The sequence below is a fragment of the Plecotus auritus genome (genome assembly GCF_963455305.1).
Source record: "Plecotus auritus genome assembly, chromosome: 1".
Classification (NCBI taxonomy): Eukaryota; Metazoa; Chordata; class Mammalia; order Chiroptera; family Vespertilionidae; genus Plecotus; species Plecotus auritus.
Window position 1 is genome coordinate 25,381,152 of NC_137770.1, and position 13,809 is coordinate 25,394,960.

Genomic DNA, 13,809 nt, shown 5'->3' on the forward strand with positions numbered 1-13,809 from the left:
AATAATTAAAACACCATTTTAAAATAACAGTTGTCAGAGTACTATAATACTTCAATAGGTAGGCTTCTTTTAACCATTATATTTCCCATCTTCTAAGTACATTTTCTAAAATAAAAAACACATACAGACCAAGCTTTATAGCTTGCCATGACTGCTCACAGATTGCAAACTACCTTCTAAACTGCTATGTTATATAAGGCCAATGTATAAAAGGAGTTTCAGGGAAAGCTGGTTGATAAAAAAAAAAAAATACACACACACACACACACACACACACATATACACACACACAGTGGGGCAAAAGTAGGTTTGCAGCTGTGATTATATGAAACAGTTTATTCTTCTATCATTATTTATTATTTTCCATAAAATCAACTGTAAACCTACTTTTGCCCACCCCTGTATATGTTGGGGGAAGAACATAAGCAAAGTTATATGCTTATTTTAAACAATTTAAAGGGCCTATGAAAATACTGTCACCTCTAAAATTATCTGGTTATGGAAAACAAAACTTCCAATTATTATCATTTGAACTTAATTTTATAAGTCACATTACCATAAAACCTAAAAAAGACCACAAGAAAAACAAAATAACACAACCACTGTAAAGTATATTACTTGCAGGTGGAAAAAAAAAAAAAGCAGCTAATGCCTCCTAAATACAAGAGGCCTTGAGCTCTGGAATCAGATCCAGGAATCCAAACTCCTGCTCCACTGCCAACCAGCTGGGATACCTTAGAAAAGTGACTTCAAGTTCCCTTACCTCTCTAACCCTCAGTTTCCTCAACTGCAAAAATGCATCAACTGTAAGGTTATTGTGAGCATTAAAGTAAGTGTCTGGGACACAACATATATAAAAATGTGGGATTTTTAATTCTTTTTAGATCAATTGTGAAGAATGACGACAAATTATCTTTTGTTCTGTTTTATTAATCCTCACCCGAAGATATTTTTCCATTGATTTTTAGAGGGAGGGAAAGGATAGGGAGAGACAGAAAGAGAGAAACATCAATGTGAGAAGACATATCAATTGGTTGCCTCCTGCACGCACCCTACCCAGAGCCGGGATTGAAAGTGCAACCGAGGTCCGTGTTCTTGTTCGGAATCAAACCCAGGACCCTTCAGTCCAAGGGCCGATGTCCTATCCACTGAGCCAAACCAGCTAGGCGACAAATTATCTTAATACCCTAGGTCTTCAGAACAACTGCCATTGCATGAAAACAGGATGTGATCCTGGATCACTGCTAGGGAAGATGTGTGCTTACATACGCATAACTGCTCATACATGTACATATGTAAAGTAGCTTGAAGACCATCTGGGTACACTCTATTTTTCTGAGTTGAATGTAACAGAAAAACAATTGATCTTAATATACCCCTTAATCGGTCCACACTAATAAACACCCTCCCTCCACATGTCTCTTACCTAGCCAATCCTTCTTCATAGAGATAGATGACAAGAGGATCATAGGAAGTCACAAGCACATAGAGGCGCACATCAAACTTGAAATCTAAAAAAAAAAAAAAAAAAAAAAATTGAATTCACAGGAAAAACTAAGTTCATTTGTTTTGTTATAGAATAAACAGGACAATGTAACAAAGAAACATGAAAAAACGAATAGCCCTCCTCTCCCCACAGAATACACACTGTCCACACCCTTTGCCTTTTGAGGATAAATAATAATTACACATTTTGTACATATATATGAGAGAATTTATATATGTATATTGTACAGTTCTCATATATATTTGTTATTATAGCATCTATAAAGCACTTTCTTTTTTATTATCTCATTTCATCTTTGAAATAATCCCATAAGGTAGGTAAGGAACCAGACTCTAAAGCCATAGTTGTCAAGAATTTCATATTAGCTTAATAAAGACTTACTAGTGATTACCAGAGGAAAAGGGATGGGAGGGGGAATAGAAGAGGGTGTAGGGTTGATAAATGGTGCTGGAAAGAGACTTGACTTGGGGTGATGAACACACAATACAATATACAGATGATGTATTATAGAATTGTACACCTGAAACCTATATAATTTTATTAACCAATGTCACCCCAATAAACCTAATCTATATATATAAAAGCCTAAGCAACCGTCCGACAGGTAGCTATGATGTGCAATGACCACCAGGGGGCAAACGCTCAACGCAGGAGCTGCTGAGCTGTGGTGACTTGGCAGCTGCAGTTTTCGGGTGATGCACCTGGAACCAGAAAGGAGGGAGCCCGATTCTGGGGTGCGTCACCCAAGAGCCACCCTCTTGCAATCCTGGACCCCTCGGGGGATGTCAGAGAGATGGTTTTGGCCCGATCTCCACAGGCCAGACCGAGGGACCCCACCGGTGCAAGAATTTGTGCACCAGGCCTCCAGTAAATAAATAATAAATTTTAAAAATTAACAAGATCTAACCCAATCCAGACCAGGGCCTAACCACAACTCACCATCTATGAGCAGGGGGTTGTTAATGTAACGGGAGACCAGGATGTTCTCTTCCAGGGAAATCTGGTTTGGCTATTGAGTAAAGAGAAAGAATGAAAGGACAGAAATGCAAAGGAACCCTAGCTTACAGTATGGGAACAAAGTTCTTAACCTTTGAGAAATGATAATGTAGAAAACTAAAACTCTAAGAAAAGTTTTCTTCCAAGCTAACCATACATTCAATTGGCCACATAACACACCACTTCCATAAACACTGTAGGTTTCCAATTACAATGGGGAGAAATAAATTTATACAGCATCTCTCAGATAATAAATCCAAGTCTAAACAGCTTTAGAGATTTCTATACATGATACTAAATAGTTACAGGCCAAGAAAATAAAAGCTACTTAAAAATAAAACCTTGCTTTCTCCCAAACATAAAGTATGATGCAAATTTTTAAATGCTACCGTTATTCTTAGATGAAAGCTTTCATCAAGTTGCTTAGAGAATTTACAGATCTTCCCCCTGTGAAACGGGATGGATGTTTCATTGACTCACTCAGTGGTACTTGCTATATCACTATATGTCAAGATGGAACTAGATGTTTAAAATTTTTTTCAATAAGAGTTGTTTTTACAGCCAAAACCGGTTTGGCTCAGTGGATAGAGCGTCAGCCTGTGGACTGAAAAGGTCCCAGGTTCGATCCCGGTCAAGGGCATGTAACTTGGTTGCGGGCACATCCCCAGTGGGAGGTGTGCAAGAGGCAGCTGATCGATGTTTCTCTCTCATCGATGTTTCTGACTATCTGTTCCTCTTCCTTCCTCTCTGTAAAAAATCAATAAAATATATTTTAAAAAAAAAAAGAGTTGTTTTTACAATAAGTAATTATAAGTATTGCTAGATAGTATATAAGGCACTGGGGAATACTGTGATGAAGTGAACGGATAATCCCTGCCCTCAAAGCCTACTCCCTACTCCCAAAGAGTTTAATATTTAGGTAGAGGGACAGCAAAACAGATAACTTAAAAGAACACCAAGGAGCATATCTGCAAGTGGAAGATATGAAACTGCAAAGTGGAAGAGCAGTTAAGTGGGACGAGTCAGGGAAGGCTTGTCCTGAAAGAGGAGGTGTGGAAGTGAGTACTGAAAGCTATCAAGCACGTGGTGGAAGGGTAGGAGACCATCATGGGAAGACAGCATGCACTAAGTCCTGCAGAATGGAGGGTGGGCAGATTCACTGACCTGGGCTAAAAGACTGAACTGAGAAATAATGGAAGATATGGTTAGACAGTTAGGAGGAAGGGACCCCACTGGCAAAGGGATCTGGACCTCTGGCAAGGCGAATTTAGTTTGAACATTGTGGGAAAGAGGAAATGATTGTGGAGTCTTGATTAAGAAAATAATAAGATTAAAATATCTGGAATAGAACAACTCTATGTGAGATTAGATTAAGACAGAAGTCAGCTGGAAGTCACCACAATCCATATAGGACAAAGAACTCTAAAGGAAAGTGACAATAGTAATAACTGTGATTATAATAGCTATAGCAGTAGCAACAGAAATAACTATTAACATCTGCAGCAAAATATGAAATTTTAATAAATGTATTGAACATTTACTATGTGCTGTTCTAATTATTCACAAGTATTATTTAATTTAATCCTCACCTAAGTCCCTGAGGTAGGTATATCACCACCCAAATATTAGAGATGAGGAGAGTCAGAGAGTTAGGAACCTACTCAAAGTCATACAGCTAATAAGTGATCAGGAGAAGCATTTGAACCCAGGAGGTCTGCCTCAGAGGCTTAACTCTTAAGAACTATTCACACCTTTCCCCAAAGTTCTGAACTAAAAATAATTGTCCCCCAAATTCAAAAGTTTGTCTTTATAATAATACATGTTCTATCCCAAATACTATAGTTATTAGAAAATAGGGATAGTTTTGTGACACATTATACAGCCACGATGAGCAACTCCAGTCAGGATGATGAGATTCCCCTCTTGCTTCCCACTGCTGCTATCTCAAGCTCAGAACACAACTTTCCCAGCCTATGCATCATATGGACACTAGGCAACAGTGCTGATTCATCCTCAGGGACTCAGTCACCCACACCATTTCCCGACTCCCTTACATTCCTTGATCTGTTTCTCACAAGTGCTATCTCAGTAGCTTAGTAAGAATTGATACAATCACAGTACAAAGCAGCAAGCTGCAGGCTGTTCCAAAACTAAACAATTGCAGCTCTCTTCCAAGTGAGTAACACCTATAGGCTACAACAGATGTCTGAGCACTCAACTTTCCTGTGAACCAGAGAATACGCTGGCAAGGGTCTTCACTCCATGACACATCTAATGTCCATGGCCATATCCTCTCTTTCCTGCTTCAGAATACATATTTATCCTTTGAGTTATCCTATCTAATAAAAGGGTGATATGCAAATTGACTGTCACTCCAACCCACAAGATGGCCACCCCCATGTCGACACAAGATGGCCGCCACAAGATGGCCAGCAGAGGAGGGCAGTTGGGGGCAACCAGGCCAGCAGGGGAGGGCAGTTGGGAGGGACCAGGCCTGCAAGGGAGGGAAGTTGGGGACAATCAGGCCTGCAGGGGAGGGCAGTTAGGGGTGACCAGGCCTGCAGGGGAGGGCAGCTGGGGGCGACCAGGCCAGCAGGGGAGAGCAGTTAGGGGCGACCAGGCTGGCAGGGGAGGGCAGTTAGGGGCAACCAGGCCTGCAGGGGAGGGCAGTTGGGAGTGACCAGTCCTGCACGGGAGGGCAGTTGGGGGGGACCAGGCCTGCAGGGGAGGGCAGTTGGGAGGGACAAGGCCTGCAGGGGAGGGCCATTTGGGGACAATCAGGCCTGCAGGGGAGGGCAGCTGGGGGCGACCAGGCCAGCAGGGGAGAGCAGTTAGGGGCGACCAGGCTGGCAGGCAGGCAAGTGTTTGGGAGCCAGCAATCCTGGATTGTGAGAGGGATCCCAGATTGGAGACGGTGCAGGCTAGGCTGAGAGACCACCCCCCCCACCCCCGCCGTGTACGTATTTCATGCACCGGGCCTCTAGTGTATAACATAATCTCTTACAATATTTGTTCAATGGTCTGTAGCTCTCATTTTTATCTGCATTAGGAATCAAATTGTAAGCTCAGAGAAGAAAAGAATGGTTTGGGTATAGTTTCCTTGTATACTATTACATACTAATAAGCAACTAATGAAAGCTTTTTCATATCTTCAAACCTTTTCCTCAATCCCCAATTAACTCACTTTAAATGATTTTAATTCCAAGCTCAAACTGCCCTCCAAAGTATTTGAAAGCAAGAATGTGAATTGTTGGGAAAGGTGGAAACATCAATTTTTCTAACTGGACTTTAAGATTAAAGCTCATGGTATCTGTTAGGTCATTGTAAGGTAAAATGGTACACTGGTTAAGAGTGTATCCTCTAGAATTAGCTAGATCTGAGTTACAATTTTGACCCTACTACTTACTAAGGAAATAATAGTAATTACATCATAGGGTTCTTATAAAAACTAAATGAGATTATATTTGAAAGGCACAGTGGTAGGCACATATTAAGTGCTCACAAAATCTGGTTGCTGTTACTACTGCAAACTCGATAGTATCTATGTGGTTCTATTTACTAAGTTCCATAACTCAACAGCATTTATCGCAGCATGCGACATGCCATTCTACTCAGAGCAGTGCACTGAGTTACAATGGCGATCCATAAGAATTGGGAGAGTCCCTATTTCTCAAAAGGTTTTAAGGAGTATAAGCATCTGGCACACCACAGGCTCTCCCTACATATTTGTTGAACAATGAGAAAAAATAAAGAGCACATAAGATAACAACATATAAACAAACAGAAACAAGAGAGTTGTGCAGACTTATATTCACAAGTAAACGAGTGATTAGAGTGACCTAAATACACTTCTGATGCTTTAAAACCTCAGGGAAATATTCATATTGCATTTACCGTGGATAATGTGTGAGACAAGGATGACTAAATCTGACTTCTATAATCAAATTCATACCCTAATCAGGAAACACCAGATCTTTCCCCTCCTCGATCTGAATATACTAAATTGGGAAAATATGGCATTTAGTCACAGTTACTGAAGGAGCTGGATCAAAAACAACTCTGTTCCTTTATGACATGTTTCCAGAGTTAAAGAGCACATTATTAAGAGACTGCGTTAGCCAATCAGCTGAGATGCTTCTATCTGTAGGCGCTTGCACTTCTCTCTCCATTAGTACATAAAAGTAATGCTTAGTCTGTCCTTTATCCTGTTCTTGTAATGGTAAAAGTTGCTATTTGCAGATATTTTCCAAAAGGTTAAGACTATTACTGGGAATGTTAAATAAGAGGCCCTCTCATCCCAGCAGGAAGACAGGGAATGATGTTTTCATTTGGCCCTCACACCTAACTCAGGCCCCCACAACATCCCTCACCCACTCTCATTAGTGCTGCTCACAAACCCTCCGCTGGAGCACTCCCTCCTCCCTAAAACCTAAAGGAAAGCAGGCAGCAGCCTTGGAAATAGTTACTTCATCCAGTTGGCTAATGGGTCACATATTCCATGGGAAAGGATCCAGGTATGGAAAAGAGGGGATGGTTAGGCCTTGTGTGTAAAGGAGAGAGAGAAGAGTATTAACTACATGGTTCTTAGGTCTGGGTAAAAGGTGATAAATTTCCAGTTTTGGAGTGAAATGGGAATATTTTCCCATTATGTCCACATGTTGCCAGCTCCCCTGGTGCCTGCTGGCATCTTCCCAGGCTTCTGTCTGGCACCTCCACCAAATACCTCAAAGAATCAGACTCATTCCAAAGCTTCTCTGAGGAGGAAGGGGGGGGGGGGCGCAAGGGTCCAGCCAAGTACTTTGATCTATGCAGGGGGTCTCCAGGGATTCAGCCCAGGGAGAGGTGGGAGGGAGGAGAGCCTGCCAAGTGCATTCTCTACAGACCTGTCACCCCCTTTATGAGACTCAGCATCCAAGGAAGAGTCAGGGCACAGGGCTCTCAGCCCCACAAGGAAAGTTTAACTCTTCTTTTCTTTATGATGTTGGTTTTAAAATAACAAATCACCAGGGCAAAAGAGCATTCCAAGAGAAAAAAGTCCCAGATGAGCTGGGAATAGATCCTATTCTTCTTGACTCATGTCTAAGAAAATAAAAAGCAAACTTATACCACCGCTGACTTTCAATAGCAATTCCATTTGGCAGCTAAAATTCAAACCCAAACCCAAGCTAGTAATGTCTATGAGATTCAAATAACACTGGAGTTCCTGGCACAAAGCTGAAGGAAAAGCTATTGGGCAGGAGTCCTCACACCAAGGTCAGAACAGAGACAAGAAAAGAGACATCCAAAGCATCTGACCAGGGCCTCTGTCACAGGAGACAGAGTAAAAGCTTCTGGAGTGATTCAGGGCCAGGTAACAGGATTGGCAGCCTGGGCCTGGGCTGGAATAGCTGCTGTATCAGAACCAGACCCTACATGTCTGCAGTGTTTATAATAGAGTTGTTAGTCCAGACTGAATGGATTTCCCAGTGTGAAAGACCCTCAGAAAGTTAGTTTCTGTATGTACAGAAATAGCTCAGATCACGTGAAAGAGAATGGGGAGGTTTAAGATGGAGCACTGACCCCACACACAACGTATCTTCCTCCCTCTCTTCCCTTCCAGAGTCCCACTGGAAGGACAAAGAAGATACTTTCTAAAAGAATGAACTGATAACAAAGCTAGAAATTGGTTCAAGGACCAACAACAGACCAAAAGTTTAAGGAGATCTTGAAAGACAGAAAGCAGACAGGATGAGGCTGAGAAAACGGAGCAGAGGATGGCCCTGCCCAGGATTTCAGAGCTGAGCGTGCTCTTCCCAAGGAGGCCGGGAGAAGGTCCCAGCTGGCAGTGCACAGGCAGGAGCAGGAGTGGGCCAGGAACAAGAGCCGGGCAGGTCACTGACACGCAGCATGTGGAACAGAGGCCAGAGGGCCTTCTCCAACACCCACAGCATTGCCCTCAGGAAACAAGCAGTGTCCTCTGGGGAAGACAGCTGTATGAGTGCAGGGATCTGAAAGAGTGGCACCCGAGGCCCTGCTATCCCCCAACAGATACAAAGTGGGGAAAAGAGGAACAGTAGCACTGACTCAGAGTGAAATCTCCCTGTACCTTCAAAATAAGGCTGCCCTACTTTGGGGCGGAGGGGGGGGGGGGAGGGGGGAGGGGGGAGGAAGAGAGGCATGCTCCTCACTCATGTCCACCTAAGGTGCAGCCTGACAGTCAACACGCTTTGCCAACGCTCCAACAGCCTCCTGTCCAGGCAGAAGCTACCAGGGAATCGGTCCTACACAACAGTAGGGGAAACTCAGGCCTGCTGTCAATTTCAGTCAGTCTCGTCTTCCATTCATAAACGTGAGTCAACACACCTAAGGTTACTGAAATTAAGAAAAACCAACAGGAAGAAAATAAGACAATCCCCAAGAAAATTCACACAACAGAAGACAACTTTAAAAAACTTTCAACTGCTATCTTCAGAAAGACAAACAGCACTAAGCAACAACAGCTGTTAACAAGAAAGCAAGCCCTAAAATAAGAGTTTTTGCAAACTATGATAGCCAATATAGAAATACAGTAAATGAAATAAATAAACGGATAGAACTCCAACTGGTGATCCAGAAGATAGAGTGGAAAGACAGAATTTAAAACGAGAAAAGCTGGCATGAAGGAAAGACCTAGACTGCCTCAAAAAGGAGTTCTAGAAGTAGAAACAAAGACCAAAAAAAAGTTTTCCCTGAGCAAGGAATAATACTAGTTTCTATATGAAAAAGGTTGACCAAACATCCAGGAAGAAGAATTAACAAAGACACAGACTAAAATACTAGTTAAATTTCAGAATTCCATGCTGTAAAGTTTCTATTGAGTTTAAAATTTGTATCCAACTTATAAAGCAGAGAAACTGAATCATAGTTACTGAGGAGAATGTAAATGTTAAAAACCTTTTAAAAATAATAAAAAGTAATCAAACTTACAAGTAGAAAGTGGAAGGGAGGGTAGGAGGTGATATGAGTACAGTAAATATCAAACTGGGAATTAACAAACAAAATGCAAAGCTGAGAAAAGAAGAAACATAATCCAATTATATTGGGTTACTAACTACTATTGTAAATCTAGGGAGCGAAACTGTGGTTGGAATTTTATTTTATTTACTCTGCATTTAACTTAAAAACAACTTTTAATGAGGTTTTTGCGAAGAATCAAGATACTAATGAATTTTGAAAAAATAAGAGGATGAAGAGGAAGAGGAGGAGGAGGTTGGGAGGGAGGAAGGGAGGAAAGTGCAACAAGGATGCCATACTGATTTGGGTAAATTTCCTTGAGGACCTTGAGGGCCAGACCCCACAGTTCTGCTCAATAAAAACTAAATGTTTATGCTACTAATTAATGTTTAGTGCTGAGGAATCCACATGACAGTATCCTGAAAGCAGAAAAGGTACCTCTTTTCTGCTGACACCAAAGGCTGTCCTCCCCCAAAACTGGATCAAGTAGCTTTTCAGCCAACTATTGTTATGGAAGTTACTGCCAATAGACACCTCATACCCACCCTCAACTTACAGTTCTGAACGCAGATTTCCAAAGGGAACACCTGCTCTTAATGAAAAGGAACCATGTTAGTAGCTAGGACAAAGGGTGCAACAGGGAAAAACAGAATGCAGAGAGGTTGTGCTGGATACTTACATTGTTGATCAGGTAGACGCCCCGCCCCCTAGAAGAGGCCACTGGTTTTACTATCCAAGGTCCCCGATCCTTTGAATAGCAATCTGCTCAAAATATTGGGAGATAAAAAGTGGGAGAGAGAAACAGAGAAAGAAGGGACATGAGATTATCAACTTAAATTTCAACCATGGTTATCTACTCAGGTACCCAAAGAATTTTCCAAATTTCTAAGTGGAAGGCAGCAGCTAAAATAACCTGTATTTTTGGACTAGTCTTAAAAATTAAACAAGGACAGAGACAGAAACCAAAAGAGAGAGGGGGAGAGGGGGGAAGAGAAGGGAAGAAAACAAGAGGGAGGACGAGAAAGAGAGAAGGAGGAGACAGCAAAATTATAGCAAATACTACATAATATATTTTGTTCACCATTTCCCCTCTTGAATGAAAGGATGAAACAAAATAAGGCAAATAACTGGATTATAGTCTATTACTGTCACAAACAACCTTCATAAATCTTTGTGATTATTTCTTCCCTTAACTAAGGGACCTCCTGAGGCTAACAGTGCAGGCAACGGCAGTGTCAATGCTAGATATCATAATATGATCACTTTCCTTAAGCAATTTTACCGAGCTTGCAAAAAAAAAGTCACCTAAAATCAAACAATGTGCAAGTGGAAAGGAAAAACACGAATTTACCAGTGAGTAAAAGGTACAGTTTACTCTTGTTCCTTTCTTAGGTTCAGGCTTACACCTTAAACATCTCTGGATCATGGGAAGAGAAACCAAACAACAGACACCAAGGCTTGCAGATGGCTCTGCTTAGAAGTCAAAAGACACCAGAGAAAAGTAGGAACAAAGAATCCTCCCTTTGTTATGAGCTAAACTATCTTTTCAAGGCCTCCAACAGGCACTTGACAAACCATTTCACCAGGAGGAGAAAAAGTAGGTCTCCTTATCCACTCTCCTTATCTCCCCCTGCTTTTCCCTTAATGCAACCTAACTGAATTAGGAAAAATGGAATGTGCCACACAGAATTTACAACACTATGAGCAATTCCACTTCTAGAAATATGTCCGCTAGTTCTACTCACACAAGTGAAATGTATGTATAAATGTATGAAGTGTTGCAGTATAGTAGCAAAAGATGTCCATCAATTAATCAAATACACTATTTTGCATCTATTTGAGGGGCCAGCAAACTTTTTTGGAAAAAAACAGATAATATCCCTGCCAGCATGGCTCAGTGGTTGAGCGTCAACCTATGAACCAGGAGGTCACGGTTTGATTTCAGGTCAGGGCATATGGCTGGGTTGCAGGCTCGATCCCAGTATGGAGCATGCAGGAGGCAGTCAATCAATGATATTCTCTCATCATTGATGTTTCTATTTCTCTCTCTTCCTCCCTTCCTCTCTGAAATAAATAAAAAATTTTTAAAAATAAATAAGGAACTATTAAAAAAAAACAGATAACAAACAATTTAGGCTTTGCAGACCATGCAATCTCTGTTGCAACTGTTCAGTTCTGCCATTGTACCTCAAAAGTAGCCATAAATAATATACAAAGAAAGGGGCAGGCTATGTTCCAATAAAACTTTATTTATGGACACTGAATTCCATATGATTTCCAAACGCCATAAAATGTTTTTCTCTTTTGTTTCAACCATTTAAAAACATAAAAACCTTTTATAGCTCATGAGATGTATAAAAACAGGCAGAAGACTAGACTTGATTCAAGGGCTATAGTTTACAGATACCTGATCTATATAATGGAATATTAAGCACACACACAAAATGAGGATGTTATTAATGAACAGACAGAGTATGATCTCAAAGATAGGCTGTTCAGTGACTAAAAGGAAAGAAAGTGCAGGGCAATGCATATTGCATGCTCCCATCTGTACACATACACACTCAAGCTATATGCTACAAACACACAGATTATCTCTAGGAGGACTTGTGTAAAACTAGGAACACTGATCACCTCTGGGGAGGAGAGGTGGATGTCTGAGGAAAAAAGAAAAACAAGGCCTTTCATTTTTGTTTTGTAATTTTTTTGTACCATGGGAATATACTCCCCTTCAAAATATATAATTTACATAACTTTACTAGTAAAGTCCTACTATAGATAACTTATTTATCTGTATGTATAAAAGCCTAAGTGACAGAACGACTGGTCGACCGGTCACTATGACATGCACTCACCACCAGGGGGGCAGACGCTCAATGCAGAAGCTGCCCCCTGGTTGTCAGTGCGCTCCCACAGCCAACCTCCCGTGGCCGGTCAACCTCCCATGGCCCCTCTCCCTGGCCTCCGGCCCCGATCAGGACTGGGCAAGATGGGCCCAATCAGCACCAATCGCCGGCCAGGCCAAGGAACCCCACTGATGCACGAATTTGTGTCCTGGGCCTCTAGTAGTTATATAGAACAAATTAAGCCTCTATAAAATATATGTGTATGTGTATACAGTTTATATATTTTTTTCCATTTTGCCATTTTCCCCAGATTCTAAGGAGGCAATGAGTTGAGCACAGAAGAAATTATTAATAGTAAAAGAAAACAAAAATTACAAAATTTTCTAACCTTCATTCATTCAATACTTCTAAGTACCCAATCCGTGTCAGTTTTCTAGGTGATAGATCGATCCATGCAGTAGTGACAAAGACAGCCTTGCCCTCACAGAGATTAGACTAGTAGAAAAGGCAGACATCTATCAAGTAATTACTAGTACAGACACACTCTGAGTCATCAAGACGAAGGGCAGGGTGCCATAGGAATGCCTAAGGAAACAGCCAAAACTGTCTGGGGACAGTGCCCTCTGCAGTGGCAAGTACATTTATGAAACTCTCGTTTTCACTAAAGGGAAAATCTAGCTAAATGCAATTTTTGCCACCTAACACTGTAATAAATCTTATTTTGTGAACGAGCCTTATCAGAAGTTTTTGCTTTTTCGGTGCTACACTTTTATCACATTGTTGAAATTCTAAATACCAAAGATTTGTCTTTCACGTTAGGCTTTTATCCTTAATGCGTTATATTTCAGAACAAAGACTGAGTTTTTTCTATGTTCTAAAAATGTGGTTACGAAGCAAGAAAAATAAGAGGCAAACACAGGTTGTAAAGCTTATCAGCCTCTCAGGATGAGGACGTACTAGACAGGGTCTGTGATCCTTCTAGTGTCTCCCAGGTCCTACAGTGGCCCGTGCAGTCTAATGGAAAAAGCTCTGGACCAGGGGTAGAAAGATCTGGATTCGAATTCTGGCTTTTTCACCATGGGCACTTTGCTTAAACCATCCAGTCTCTCATCGATACAGAGAAAAGACTGATGGTTGCCAGAGGGAAGGGTGTTTGGGGACTGGGTAGAAAAGGTGAAGGGATTAAATACAAATTGGTAGTTACAAAACAGTCACGGGGATGTAAAGCACAGCATAGGGAATACAGTCAATAATACTGTAATAACTATCTAGCGTGCCAGGTGGGTAATGGAAATATCGGAGTGAACACTTTGTCAAGTATATGATTGTCTAACCACTATGTGGTACACCTGAAATTAATACTAAGTAATATTGAATGTAAACTGTAATTGAAAAAATAAAAATTTAAAAATAAATAAACTGTCCAGTCTCATCTTCAAAACGAGGGGGTTTAGTCTGATTTGCTAAGTTCTCTTATAATGCTAATAT

The 13,809-nt window shown here is 41.1% G+C and overlaps 1 protein-coding gene across 10 annotated transcripts in view; it reads right to left on the reverse strand.

The window, feature by feature from the left end:
* The window catches only part of TTLL5 (tubulin tyrosine ligase like 5), a 257,649-nt gene that overhangs the window by 217,325 nt on the left and 26,515 nt on the right, over positions 1-13,809 (reverse strand). For all 10 annotated transcript variants that reach the window (XM_080661710.1, XM_080661713.1, XM_080661711.1 and 7 more), the window contains 3 exons: positions 10,155-10,237; positions 2,447-2,516; positions 1,427-1,511 (listed from right to left, as the gene is read on the reverse strand). In XM_080661710.1, the coding sequence (XP_080517836.1) occupies positions 1,427-1,511; positions 2,447-2,516; positions 10,155-10,237 (238 nt within the window). The remainder of the gene's footprint in view (positions 1-1,426; positions 1,512-2,446; positions 2,517-10,154; positions 10,238-13,809) is intronic.